Source organism: Barbus barbus, assembly GCF_936440315.1.
Source record: "Barbus barbus genome assembly, chromosome: 37".
NCBI classification, from domain to species: Eukaryota; Metazoa; Chordata; class Actinopteri; order Cypriniformes; family Cyprinidae; genus Barbus; species Barbus barbus.
This window is the reverse complement of record NC_136715.1, coordinates 24,697,354-24,710,015: the sequence shown is the minus strand read 5'-3', so window position 1 is coordinate 24,710,015 and position 12,662 is coordinate 24,697,354. Positions and strand designations below refer to the sequence as shown.

The following is a 12,662-nucleotide window of genomic DNA, read 5'->3' as shown; positions in this document are numbered from 1 at the left end:
AGGTGGAAAACCAATCAGTTGGTGGTCCTCAGTGACTTCCACAGGATTGTTCTTTCCTGCTATCAAAGTCAATGTGGACCAGCAACTGTTTGGCTACCCCCATTCTTCAAAATATCTTTTTTTTGGGTTCAGCACAAGTAATTAATAGAGGTTTGGGACAACATGTGAATGACAGAAATAACATTTTAGGGTGAACTATCCCTTTAATGACAGTCGACAGCATGTTTAGTACTGTCCCTTTAAGAGCTGCACACATCTAATATACAGGCACGCATCTGTTTCTCTCTTAACTATTTACTTTCATTTTAGAGATAACCAACTGAGTCTGTATGTAAACCTTGTGTGTTTTGATAGTATTAGCGCAAAAGATAAGTTAGTTGAGTAATCAGGCGCTGTTAGACAGGCTTTTTAGTGCGTGCTTCAGGTGTATGCTCAGAAAAAAACCACTACACCCGGATAAGACCTGGATGCAGTCGGCCAAGCCTAAGCCAGATGATTGCATTGTGCTGTAAAACCATTATATAGGTTTTCAGCTATAGGGAATCTCATCTTTTTTGCCATTTGGTGCTGCACATTTAAAATGTATAATGACCTCTTGCAGTTTTTCTAAGTGTTACATTTGTAAGCAAAAGGATTGAGTATGTGGAGGAATGGGAAATCCGTTCTGCTCAACTGACAGCAATGCTTTTTTTTTTTTTTTTTTAACGTGCTGTTTGCCTCCTCGTGAGCTTTCGTTTTCGTTTCTTTCAACAGGAGTTGATCGGCTGAAGACTGGCTCTAGTTTCACTCAGCTCTCGGTTCTCGGTAGGTACAAGATTAAGTTTTGTACTTCTGTCAGTACTATTGTCAGTATTATCTGAAGCTAATATTCTCCTAATGTTCGGTGAATGTAATAATGTCCTTAACTTTGACCTTCAACAATCATCGACGTCTGCAGTCTAAAGAATGAACTAAACCGCATGCATAATATGTGAAGACAGAAATCAAATCGCATCATGTTTAATTGCTTGAAAGTTGTTTTCCTTCACAGAACTGTACACACTTTCTGAAATGAAAGTGAAACTAAAAGTGTTTTACTGTTATATAGGTATTGCCAAAGCGACCGTTCACAACAAGGCCGTGCATTTATTTGATCCAAAGTAGAGCAAAAACAGTAACATTCTGAAATATGTTTCTCTTTAATTCTAATATTCTATTTGAATATATTTTAAGATGTAACTTATTCCTGTGATTTCAAAGCTGATTTTTAGCATCACACGATCCTTCAGAAATCATTCTAATATTCTGATGTGTTGCTCAGAAACATTTATTATTAGTATTATGTTGAAAAGTAAAATTGTTTTCAGGTTTCTTTGAATATTACGTTTAAAAGAACACCTATTTTATCTGAAATGGAAATCTTTTGTAATATTATAAATTCTTCATTCATTAAATCTTTATCAAAACTTTTTAATGGTGACTAAATAATGGTGTTAATTTCTATAATTTCTTCCCAATACTGAGCTTTTGAATGGTTATAGTATATAAATACTGATCTTTGGATCAAAGAATCATGAAAAAAATCTACTCAGCTGTTTTAAATATTGATAATAATAATAATGTTTCTTGAGCAGCAAATCAGAATATTACAAGGATTTCTAAAGGATCACGTGACACTAAAGAGTAATGATGCTGACAATTGAGCTTAGATCACCAGAATAAACTACATTTCAACATATATTAAAACAGAAATCAGTTATATGAAATATACCTTGTACCTTGGATCAAATAAATGCAGGCTTGGTGAGGCTTCTTTAAAAAAACATTCAAAATCTTTTGACTGGTAGTGTATATTTGTAACGACTGGATAATTTGTATTAACAAGCACCCACCCTCTTAGTGCCCCTTTGTTTGGTTTGGGCCACTGCCCCTCAACGGGTGCACGGCCCTGGCTGACAACAAAAAGGGTGCGATTCAACAACATTATCTTATACATTTTAGCAATAGTAACAAATTAATTAGGCCTACATTTTTGTAAAACAATCAAGACTCGTTCTGATATTTAAAGCTAAAATACTTTCTTTCAGCTGCCATTTGGAGGAACAGACCGTCAAAGCAATGGACATATGTGACCAATATGTGAGTTAGTAAGCTATTTATAAATGTCTCTCGCTCTCACACACACACACACACACACACACACACACACACGCACATTGATCAGCTACTCACAATCTTGTAAATCATTTATCAGTTAAATAATTTTTTTGCTTAATGTTGATACAAAAGTTCAGATTGCTTACATGATGTTTGCAGATGTTCTTTGCTTCTTAGTAAAGACTGTGATACACTGATAATGATAACAAAACAATATATACCCTATACTAATAGACACGGCCCATTTGCCCTGACATCTGTACTACAGTTAAGTGTTTAAAAAAGTAAATATTCAAAAACTACTGTATTGCCTTTAACCCTAAAATGCATACCTCAGGTCTTTATTGACCCGGGACCCCATTCACTACCCTCTCCCTCCTTCAGTTTTTAAAATTCATTTAGACAACAACTTTCTAAGTATTACTCAATCTATTCATTATAAACAATATAACAAGAAAAATAAAATTCTGATATAATTTTTGTAAAAGGTGTATAGGGTCGCTAGAGACCCGAGGTATGTAAATATGTAAGTATATTTTTCCTGCACAACCATATTTACAAATCTTTATTCCTCGAGGTGGCACTGTTTGATACACAATGATGATGTGATGTTTCACTCATAATTAATGCAGGCATAAAACAAACAAAAAATATATCATCAGCGACCACTAAACTGGTTTGAATGGCTACTGCAGAGCAATGAAATATAAATGTCACTATCATTTGATGGTGGATGTGGCGAGTAAGCTGCCAGTGATCAAAATATTGATTTTGAAGTCATTAAAAATGATAGTTTTGAGAATATGGTCGACAATGACAGCGATGGTAAAATCATCTGCTCAAACTGAACCCTTCTAAGTTTCAAAAGGTAATGAAATATGCTTTATTTTAATCTTCTGTAATTGTTCTTAAAATATCAAGAGAGTTTTTTGTTATTGCAGCAGTTAGAGATTAATCTGTGCTGGATATATAGGTCTGGGTCGCTAAAGACCCGAATATGTAATAATGATTGGTGAAACATTCATGCATTTAAGGGTTAAGACTTCTCACTCTTTTATAAAATGCCATTGCTTTGTTTTTGACTTAAGGCAAATCCTGCACTATATAGATAAATATCATAAACTAGGTCATCTTCCTGAAGCCACATGCTACCCTGACCATAAGTTCAATAAAATACAAAGGCAAAGACAGAACAGTTAATAAACTAAAGCTGCAAACAGCGATGACGGGCCCAAGCCCCAGTGGCACGGCTGCCCCAGTGGTTTGTGGGCACATGCATTCAGTCTTCTTGCATTCTGGTTGTTGGGGTTACATCAATGAAAGGGTTACTCTGGAACATCAAGAATGTGATACACACATTATATACAACTTATAATGATCTAACTAATGGGAACTCAGAGGAAAGGGATTCGGCTTTAAAGATTTCTAATCCTATGACTCCATCTGGTGCAGAATAACTTTATATGTCTGTCTGTCTCTATCTCTTCTTTTTTAGCATCCATTAAATAGTAACATATTGAGATTAGTTGTTGATTTGTGGCAATCAATTAAAACATATTACTATGGCTATTCTTGTATTGTTATTAAACTAGGAAACATAGTCATTTTAGCTTTTTTTTCAGTTGCTTGGATTATTTGCTTTATTTGATGTGCAAAACATTTGTAAATGCATGCCTACAAAATGGGTAAATGTGGTGAGTTTTGTTTTTACTCGCTCTGAACCTCATCCACAGAATACAGTTGACTGTGTCTGTTGTTTGTGCCACATGAGTAAAGTCTGTTTACTCAACACACACAGTCTGTTGTATTTACAGTATTACGGTACGAAGGTCTACTGGAATGTCTTATTCAGACATATTGAGTTGAAATATATAACTAGTGTTGTAATTTTTTAAATGTATGATTGAAATCATTTTTTAAACATTGTCTCATGGTTTTATTTGAATGCTAGGACTTATATACAGCAGGCGCTGAGGGTCAAGACGCTGGACCATCTCTGGATTACATGATGCATCTAAACATGATCATGAATCAGCCACACTTACAGCCAGAGGAGGTATTGACTAAAATCAATACTAGAGTTTGAGCAATAGATTTTCTGAGCACCATTATCATCAGTCATTTCATACTCATGAATGCTTAAATGCCAAAGTATATTGTGCAAATGAAAATTGATACACGCATTTGTAATAGTTATCAAACAACCAATTTGCTGGTCAATTGAAACTTTCTTTTTCACATTTTTGCTCCCCTTCTTTGTATTTGGTGTTTTTCTGGTAATCATAGCATTCACATCAGTTTAGACTTCAAACTCACCAGACCATTCTCTCAAATATGGTAAGTCTGCATTCATAACTGTTTTTCCTACAACAGGACATTTACACAGCTGGTGATGAAATGCCACAACCCTCAGCACCACTGGATATTGCTAAGTTTAAAATCAAAGTGAACTGGACAGAACCATTTCCAGAGAGATTTAGAGCAAAATTAGAGAAAGCCCTTCAGAGCTGGTTATCCACACTGGAAGGAAAACCATCTATCCTCAGTGTTTTAGTCATGGAGGATCCATCCTGGGCAGAGGTGCAGATAACACCATCAACAGGTGAGATAAGAGCATATATACAATACAGTTTTCAATTTAAATCTTGTGTCTGCTAGTATCTGAAATAGCTAAAATACATACAATATTTGACCATATCACAGTTTTTCTAACACACTGTAACTAATTCATCTGGCCCAATTTTCCAAACCATTCATACAGTTCTCGAAACAAAGACACGTTTTATCACATTTCAGCTGCTTTCACACATGCTCCAATTTGCTCAGTGTTTTCTGCAGAGCTCTGTAATAACTATAATACAGAAGGGCAAACACCAATGTTAAGGGTGTTAACATGATACTGCTAACAAACATTACAATTACAAATAACTCTTTAGAAGTAGTGAGTAAAGTAGTAAAATGAAGTGTTACGTCTCGATCCAGTATGTTTTATATTACTTTGAGTATCAAAGGTCAGTATTTCCATCTGTCATACAAGAGTCTATAGTTTGATTTATGGGCAATGGCTGAATTAAATTACTAACAAATAAATTTGAGCTTGTTTTAATGGCAATAAAATGAGCCTGCTTTAAAAATCCAATAATGTTGCTTGAAATTTACTGGAAGAGCAAGCACAGAAACTGAATAAATGTTGGAACGTATTAGAAGATTTAGTGCCTCTCATACAGCAGATAACTCCATTAGCCAATCAAATCACTGCACTGAGAAGACACGACTGTCAACATCTGAAGTCCATAAAGCTTTAATGAACCGTTGCACACATACAAACCTCCTTTTCTGACAGATTCCTTTAATTATGGTATAAATGTGGCTCATATAAAACTAATACTAGGTTTCCAGAGTGGTTAGTTAATGGAGATTCGTATATTCTGTTCCCAGAATCAGCCAGTAATCCAAGAAAAAGGCAAGCTTTGATTTCGATCTTTATGACATTGACCTTTGTTGATTTTACACACCTGTAATTAAATGTTTACACACATATGTGTTTTAAGGGGCGTAATGTTTTTTTACTGTACAATCTATATTTTCTATCCTCTTACCTTAACCTAAACCTACACCTCATACACAACTACAGGCAACTTTTGAATTTCATAAAATACTGTTTAGTATGATTTTTAAGCCTTTTGGTTTACAGGGACGCAGGATGAGTCCTCATAAACCATGTTTATGTTGTAGCACCCAGGACATTATTCACATGTGTGTGTGTCCTCATAAACATATACCAGAACACACACTGTTAGACACACTCCACTTCTGTATTATTATTATTTTAATAAAATGTTACAGTTGCCTCTGTTATTGTTTTAAGGTGTTGTACTAAATGTACTCTTGTACTTTTTTCCCTGTAGCTCTAAAGGTTTTAAAATATCACAGAAGTGCATCTCTTAAGTTTAAAGATTATCAGGATGGTAAAGTTAAAGGAGATAAGGAAGTGACTGCTCAGATTTATCTGGATGAAGCTCATTCTGTGACTGTACCACAAACGTCCCTGCTGGAGGAGAACAGAGCTCCATCAAAGGTATCATGCTTACTTTGTCTAGAATTACAGGAAAGGCACAATCATCTCATCAGTTTATTCATCGGTTTTTAAGCTTTCGATTGCTGAGAGCATACGCAAAACTAAAGAAAACTGATGGACACAGTAGTAACTGTGGCTACACTTTAATTTTGATAGTCCACTTTAGACATTTTACTAACTATAAGTAACTTTGCAACTACATGTCAACTAATTCTCATTAATTTGCAACTACATGTCTACTAACTCTCAGAGTAGACTGTTAGGGTAGGTTTAGGGTTAGTAGAATAAGTTGACATATACTTGCAAAGTTTCTCATTGTCAGCATGTTGTAGTGGACCCATCAAAATAAAGTGTTAGCAGATATTAAGCAGACAGTCAGTAGTTGCAAAGTTACTTACTGTTAGTAGAATGTCTAAAGTGGACTATCGGAATAAAGTGTTACTGTAACTTAAGATACTTCTGTTCAGACTCTTATTACAGTAGTAGGAATAAACTCATCTATGACCTGTAGCAATAATTTGGTATTAATTCAGTTATCTTCATTTAGCTGTGGGTATAAAATTCTTAAATGAAATCCCATCGTATTTTTTTTTAGGGGAGCAGCGCTAAACCTCTGACTTCAGCAGTATCAGAAGACTCAAACAATAGTGAGGATGATGTTAAAGCAAACAGAGCTTCAAAAGATGCTGACATCACAAAAACATTTAAAATGGCCCATGAGACCTCAGCTGGACTCCCTGTTCCCATCCATCTGTTCTGGTACATGCTTCACGCTTACAGAAAGGAGCTGGAGCTACTTGAGAAACAACATGGAGTCTGTATGGATTCAGAAGTGTCAGTCTCCTTCAGACCCACCCAGAGATCAAGCCCTGATTCTGTCTCCAAAGCCTCTGAGGACTTTCAGAAACTTCTCACTGATTGTGTGCATAGTTTTGGTGATGCTTCCATTAATCATAATGACATGGATTCAGATTTCGTGAAGGAGACCTTTCGTAACATCCAGTCAGAGAAGACACAGTTAATGTTCACCATGTCTGCCAGTGACTGCCGGTTCTTTGGACCAAAACAATTTACAGACTTGATTAAAAGAGAGACAACAAGAGCAGAAAACAAATCCAAGGACAAATCAAATGAAATGGATGTAGATACCAACATTTCTCCACAAAGCAGATCTTCACTGGACATGGACACGAAAGACCTTCAGACTCGCATTGAGATGGACAAGGTTCATTGGGATCTGATAAAACTTTCCTTCGAGGAACAATTATCACAGCTTGAAACAAAGTACAGTGTGTCATTTCATGAAGAAAAACTGCAGAAAAATGTAATTAAGGTTCAGGCTCGATCCAAAGAAGGTCAACATATTAATCTGGAAGCTCATGCCCTCAGAGCTTTAACACATCTGTACCAGAAACTAGCCTCAGCCACTGTCAGCTGTGAACTCAAAAACCCTAAACATGAAACTGATGTGGCTCCGCTAGTAGAGAAACTTCAGCAGCAACATTATTGTGTTGCAGCAGATGTATTCAGTTCCTGGAAGCTCGTTGGACTGCCAGAACATCTCGGTCCTGCTATTGCTGATATCGAGAGGAAACTTCAGAAGCATGTGTTTGATGACAAAATGAAGAAATTGATTGGATACTTGGATGACATTCCTAATGCAAGAGGATTCAGATGGAATCAGACGCCTGATTATGGTCCAGGAGCAGTGGGTGGAGCAGGACGGGGCGAGAGAGTGAATTTTAGAGGGCGAGATGAAGCCGATAGTGGTTTCAATAAAGAAGCAGAAGATAATTCTAAACATGACGGTAAAGGTGCTCAAGCTGAAGAGGAGACATGCACTATTTGTATGGACAGCATCACTGACAAGACAAAACTGAGATGTGGGCATGAATTCTGTCTGGAATGTATAAGGATGTCAGTGGAGGGTCTGGGATCCATCTGTCCTGTCTGTAAGGAAGTGTTTGGGAAATTGGAGGGAAACCAACCGGATGGATCAATGACTGTAAGAAAGAGCAGATCGAGTCTCCCTGGATATCCACACTGGGGCACTATTGAAATATACTACAACATACCCAGTGGTTTTCAAACAGTAAGAATATGTAAAATTTCATTTATTAATTTAATAATTGAAAAATATAACTTTTTATTGCACGGTTTATAACTGCACAGTACATTAGATGATACATTAGATGTTGTAGTGCCTGTTCTAAAAATGTGTTATTGTGAACTGAAGTTTGTGATTAACACACAAATAAATCAATACATTTAGCTGCAGAAAAACAGCATGCATAATCAGGATATAAAATAATGATTCTAATTATTATTATTATTATTTGTCAGAATACAAAACTTGGCTTTTGTGGCACTGATATGTAAAACATACCACAAAACAGCCCAAATATAGAAAAAAAAGCATACAGCAATGAAGGTGTTACACTCTAAAAATATAAAGAGTAAAGAACCTCAAAAATTAGAGGGACATATATGACCTCCTAGTATTTTGTTTGGAGTTATTGTAATACATGAAATTGTCATCCTTATTTTAGAAAAAGCATCCAAACCCAGGAAAGCCTTATCGTGGGACACAATGTTGTGCGTACTTGCCGGACAATCGTGAAGGAAAGGAAGTGCTCGGACTGCTGCAGAGGGCTTTTAAACAGAAACTGATCTTTACTGTTGGGACCTCTTCAACCTCCAGTTTACAGAATGTTGTCACCTGGAGTGATATTCATCATAAGACCAATACACACGGCGGGCCTCTAAAGTATGATTTCATTTAAAGTCTGCTTTATCTTATTTGGGTTCCATGTAAGTTATCAGTGTACTTGAACTTTTCTGTTCTGTTACAGCTATGGTTATCCAGACCCTGACTACCTGAAGAGAGTGAAGGATGAGTTGAAAGCCAAAGGCATTGAATGAGGATTTGATTTATATGTTCTCAAATGCACATCAAAGCCTAATAATTACAAACAAACCATTTACAGATTATTAAATTTAATCATATTTTTATATACAGTGACTTTCAGAAGTATTCAGACCCTTGACATATGAATGTATTCATAATACACACCTGGATGCCTGAAGAGCACACCTTATTCATTATTATTCAATTATTCATAAAATATTTGTCGCCACCTACAGGTGGTTTTTGTATAATATGTGACCCTGGACCACAAAACCAGTCATAAGGGTCAAGTCTTTGAAATTGAGATTCAGAACTGAATAAATAATCTTTCCATTGATGTATGGTTTGTTATGATAGGACAATATTTGGCTGAGATACAGCTATTAGAAAATCTGGAATCTGAGGGTGCAAAAAAAATTTAAATATTGAGAAAATCTCCTTTAAAGTTGTCCAAATGAAGTTCTTAGCAATGCATATTACTAATCAGAAATTAATTTTTGATATATTTACAGTAGGAAATTTACAAAATACCTTCATGGAACATGATCTTTACTTAATCTCCTAATGATTTAATCAAAAATCAATAATTTTGACCCATACAATGTATCTTTGGCTATTGCTACAAATATACCCCAGCGTCTTAAGACTGGTTTTGTGCTCCAGGGTCACATATGATCTAAAGCAGCAGTTCTTAATACTGTTCCTCGCGTCCCCCTGCTCTGCATCTCTCTCTCTCTCTCTCTCTCTCTCTCTCTCTCTCTCTCTCTCTCTCTCATTCAGATCAGCTCCAACAAACTGTTCCAATTATACACTTATTTTCACACAGCAATGAGAAGCATTATACATGAACGCGCGTGCGGTTTCTGTGCTGTGTTAAAGCTTTAATCAGGATAAAACCATTAAAAGCTAACAGAAGCAGTATCACTTACAAATAACAGCGTATCTAAAAGTGTGAACCAACAACAAACATACCATTAAGAGCCGTGCTTGCATTGGCTGTTTGGTGATGAGTTTTCGTCTCAAGGTCTGCATATAAAGTCACACCAGAGGAGTTCAGCTGGGATCAGGACTTGTCTTTCTGCAGACCAGTCAAGTTCTTCCACACTGACTCAATCAATCATGTCTTTTTGAACCGTGTCTTAAACACAGAGACACTGTCATGTTAGTTTGCGGTGCAAACACACCAAAAATTGGCAACTTGCACTAATAATTCTAGGAATTATGAAAAGCGCCTTTTGTATACTCACCTTTCCATCACTTTTGAATGATTCCTTCCGTTGACGTTTGTATATACACTGGTGGATACTTATCACATTCACATGAGGACTTACAGCACGCTAGGATTGTTAAGGAGTGTTTTATGATATGCAACTGAAAGATGCTGTGCTTTTAACAGCCTATAGGTTTTCTAGTTTTACTGTGTTGTTTTAAGCCCCCTGTGAATATTATAAATGCACTTTTATTTATTCATTCCATGTCTGTTGTTCGTCTCATCTTTTTAAACACTCCAAGATCTCACACAGTATAATTTGACCCCATTTGAACAATTGTAACATCTTCTGATAAGGCCGAACATTACAAAGGGACCAAACAGGGGAGGCCTGCAGGCCATACAACCCAAAGGTCCCGGGAAATGAGGGGAAGCCCAGAGTAGAGAGCGTACTACCCAAACATTCTCAATTAGAGGAGGCTTCACAAAGACCCTACAACTGAGAGACAAAACTGAATGGGCTAACACAGAAGTAGAGGCCTAATTAAACAACTTGATTAGAGGAAAAGGAAAAAGATAAGGGCAAATGTTTACCTTAAGGACAGTAGATGTTACTTACTCTCATCGCCCTGTGAACACTGCGAGCGTTTCACATGTACGATGTTAAAACTGTTTACTATACATTTGCTAATTTCAATCACTTTTCTTGCAGCAGTACTTTGTTCAATACAAATACTCCAAAAATACACCAACTGTATGCATAACTCATAGGCTAATAAAGCTGAAGTTGAGCATAAATAAAAAAACAACTGCAGCTGCACAATTGAAGATTTGTTTTTATTCAGTCTTATTTAAAAAAAAATAAACCCTGTGACTGCACGATCAAGTCAATATTATTTGTATAGCGCTTTTAACAATGCAAATTATGTCAAAGCTGCTTTACATCGGCTTGATATAAAGCTGGGTGCCTTTATATCAGCTTTATAGTATTTACAATCAAGTGTTTCTGAACATGTCAAACACACTGGAAGATCATCTATCAGTGCTTTCATTGACCACAATGACAAGAGTGTCAGTAATGTCTGACTCGCCTGACGACTCCTAATTCAGCTAAACATTTCTGTAATCATCTCTGGCTCTACTGTGAGGCCTACATTAATTTACCACCCAGTTATTGTCGTATCTGTTGCAACATGTTTTTATGAGAACTGCAGTTTAACTGTCCAAAGATCAATGTTCGCAGCAGCTCTATTCAGTCTCTCTGTAGTCAGGAGTGTGGAGAGCAGTAGGTTTGTTTTCAGGGTAAAACCACCTTCACAGGCTACAGTATTCTCTCCTGCAGTAAAAGCCCTGAGGGTCAATTTGTAAAATGCCCTTATGCCACCATGAATAGGGTTTTGGGTGTTTTAATAATCATTTGGCCTATTGAGACACCAAATAAATGATAAAAAATAAAATAGAAATAAGACTAAAATTATTTTTCTCCAACTAATCGAGAGAAAGACGAAGAAGATACAAAAAGACTTTATAAGGGGATCAACAGAGTCCAAAAACTAAATATGTTTGACAGACAATAAGCTCTAATTTCTGTGCAAGTCTTGATTTTCCAATCCTGCTGGAGAGTTAGTCAGATATTTATTTTTAATAATGCAAACTGCGTTGTTCAACAAGTGTATTGTCAGCTGTTGAACACATGAATAGCATCAAGCCTGTCAGCTAGTTAAACAGCTCATAGGATCTCGATCACATTCTGAGAGCTACACTATACTTACAATAAAAAGAAACACTGAATTGCATGCCTATAAATTAATTAAATAAAAAATAAATTGCAGTATTTTGAAAACAGTAATGAAATGCCACAGATTAAATGTTGTAATGTTGTTTAATCGTTGGAATCCATGGATGCATCTAATGGCGATGCTAAGAGCGGACATGCCCAGCTATAAACCACTCACAATCTGGTTCTACCTTCTGGATATTTTCTCAACGTGAGAATGAGGAAAAGGAGCTGTTGAAATTCTTCATTAGTCATGTGCTTCCTCCTGTCAATCCAAGCCATGCTTTATCAGTCAGGAAAATTCAACACTATTGTTTTGAGCAAGGACACACCCTTTAACAAATGATAAATAACTCCAATGTATAAAGATGGATCATATGTGTAATATGTTCTGTACAGATAGCATGTGAATGTTTAATGTGTGAGATAATATATAGATATCACAGTTTGGTCTTTTTAACAAAGCATATTGGATTGTTGTCACATGCTCCCTCGCTGCAGCCTACAAGATCCAGGGGGCGTGGTCGGATCCAGATCCAACTCCTCCCACCTT

At 36.3% G+C, this 12,662-nt stretch overlaps 1 protein-coding gene across 3 annotated transcripts; it reads left to right on the top strand.

The window, feature by feature from the left end:
• The first annotated feature begins 235 nt into the window (after window positions 1–235).
• Window positions 236–11,148, top strand: LOC306857162 (uncharacterized protein). Of its 3 annotated transcripts, none has more exons than XM_079396908.1 (9): window positions 236–267; window positions 754–804; window positions 2,067–2,118; window positions 4,088–4,192; window positions 4,510–4,738; window positions 6,045–6,214; window positions 6,810–8,306; window positions 8,764–8,981; window positions 9,067–11,148. In XM_079396908.1, exons 3-9 carry the CDS (start codon window positions 2,098–2,100, stop codon window positions 9,134–9,136), a joined length of 2,310 nt encoding a protein of 769 aa, XP_079253034.1. In that variant the 5' UTR covers window positions 236–267; window positions 754–804; window positions 2,067–2,097; the 3' UTR covers window positions 9,137–11,148. The 3 variants fall into 3 exon arrangements, with proteins under 3 accessions (XP_079253034.1, XP_079253033.1, XP_079253035.1); XM_079396909.1 differs by lacking the exon at window positions 236–267 and adding an exon at window positions 1,880–1,946 and having other exon boundaries at window positions 734–804; XM_079396907.1 differs by lacking the exon at window positions 236–267 and having other exon boundaries at window positions 730–804.
• Window positions 11,149–12,662: the final 1,514 nt, after the last annotated feature.

What these genes read in the sequence shown, in the direction of transcription:
- LOC306857162 (XM_079396908.1), top strand. Translation starts at nt 2,098, where the DNA reads ATGGACATATGTGACCAATAT. An exon ending in GCAGATAACACCATCAACAG is followed by an intron (nt 4,739 to 6,044) that starts GTGAGATAAGAG and finishes TTTTCCCTGTAG; the next exon opens with CTCTAAAGGTTTTAAAATAT. An exon ending in TACCCAGTGGTTTTCAAACA is followed by an intron (nt 8,307 to 8,763) that starts GTAAGAATATGT and finishes TCCTTATTTTAG; the next exon opens with AAAAAGCATCCAAACCCAGG.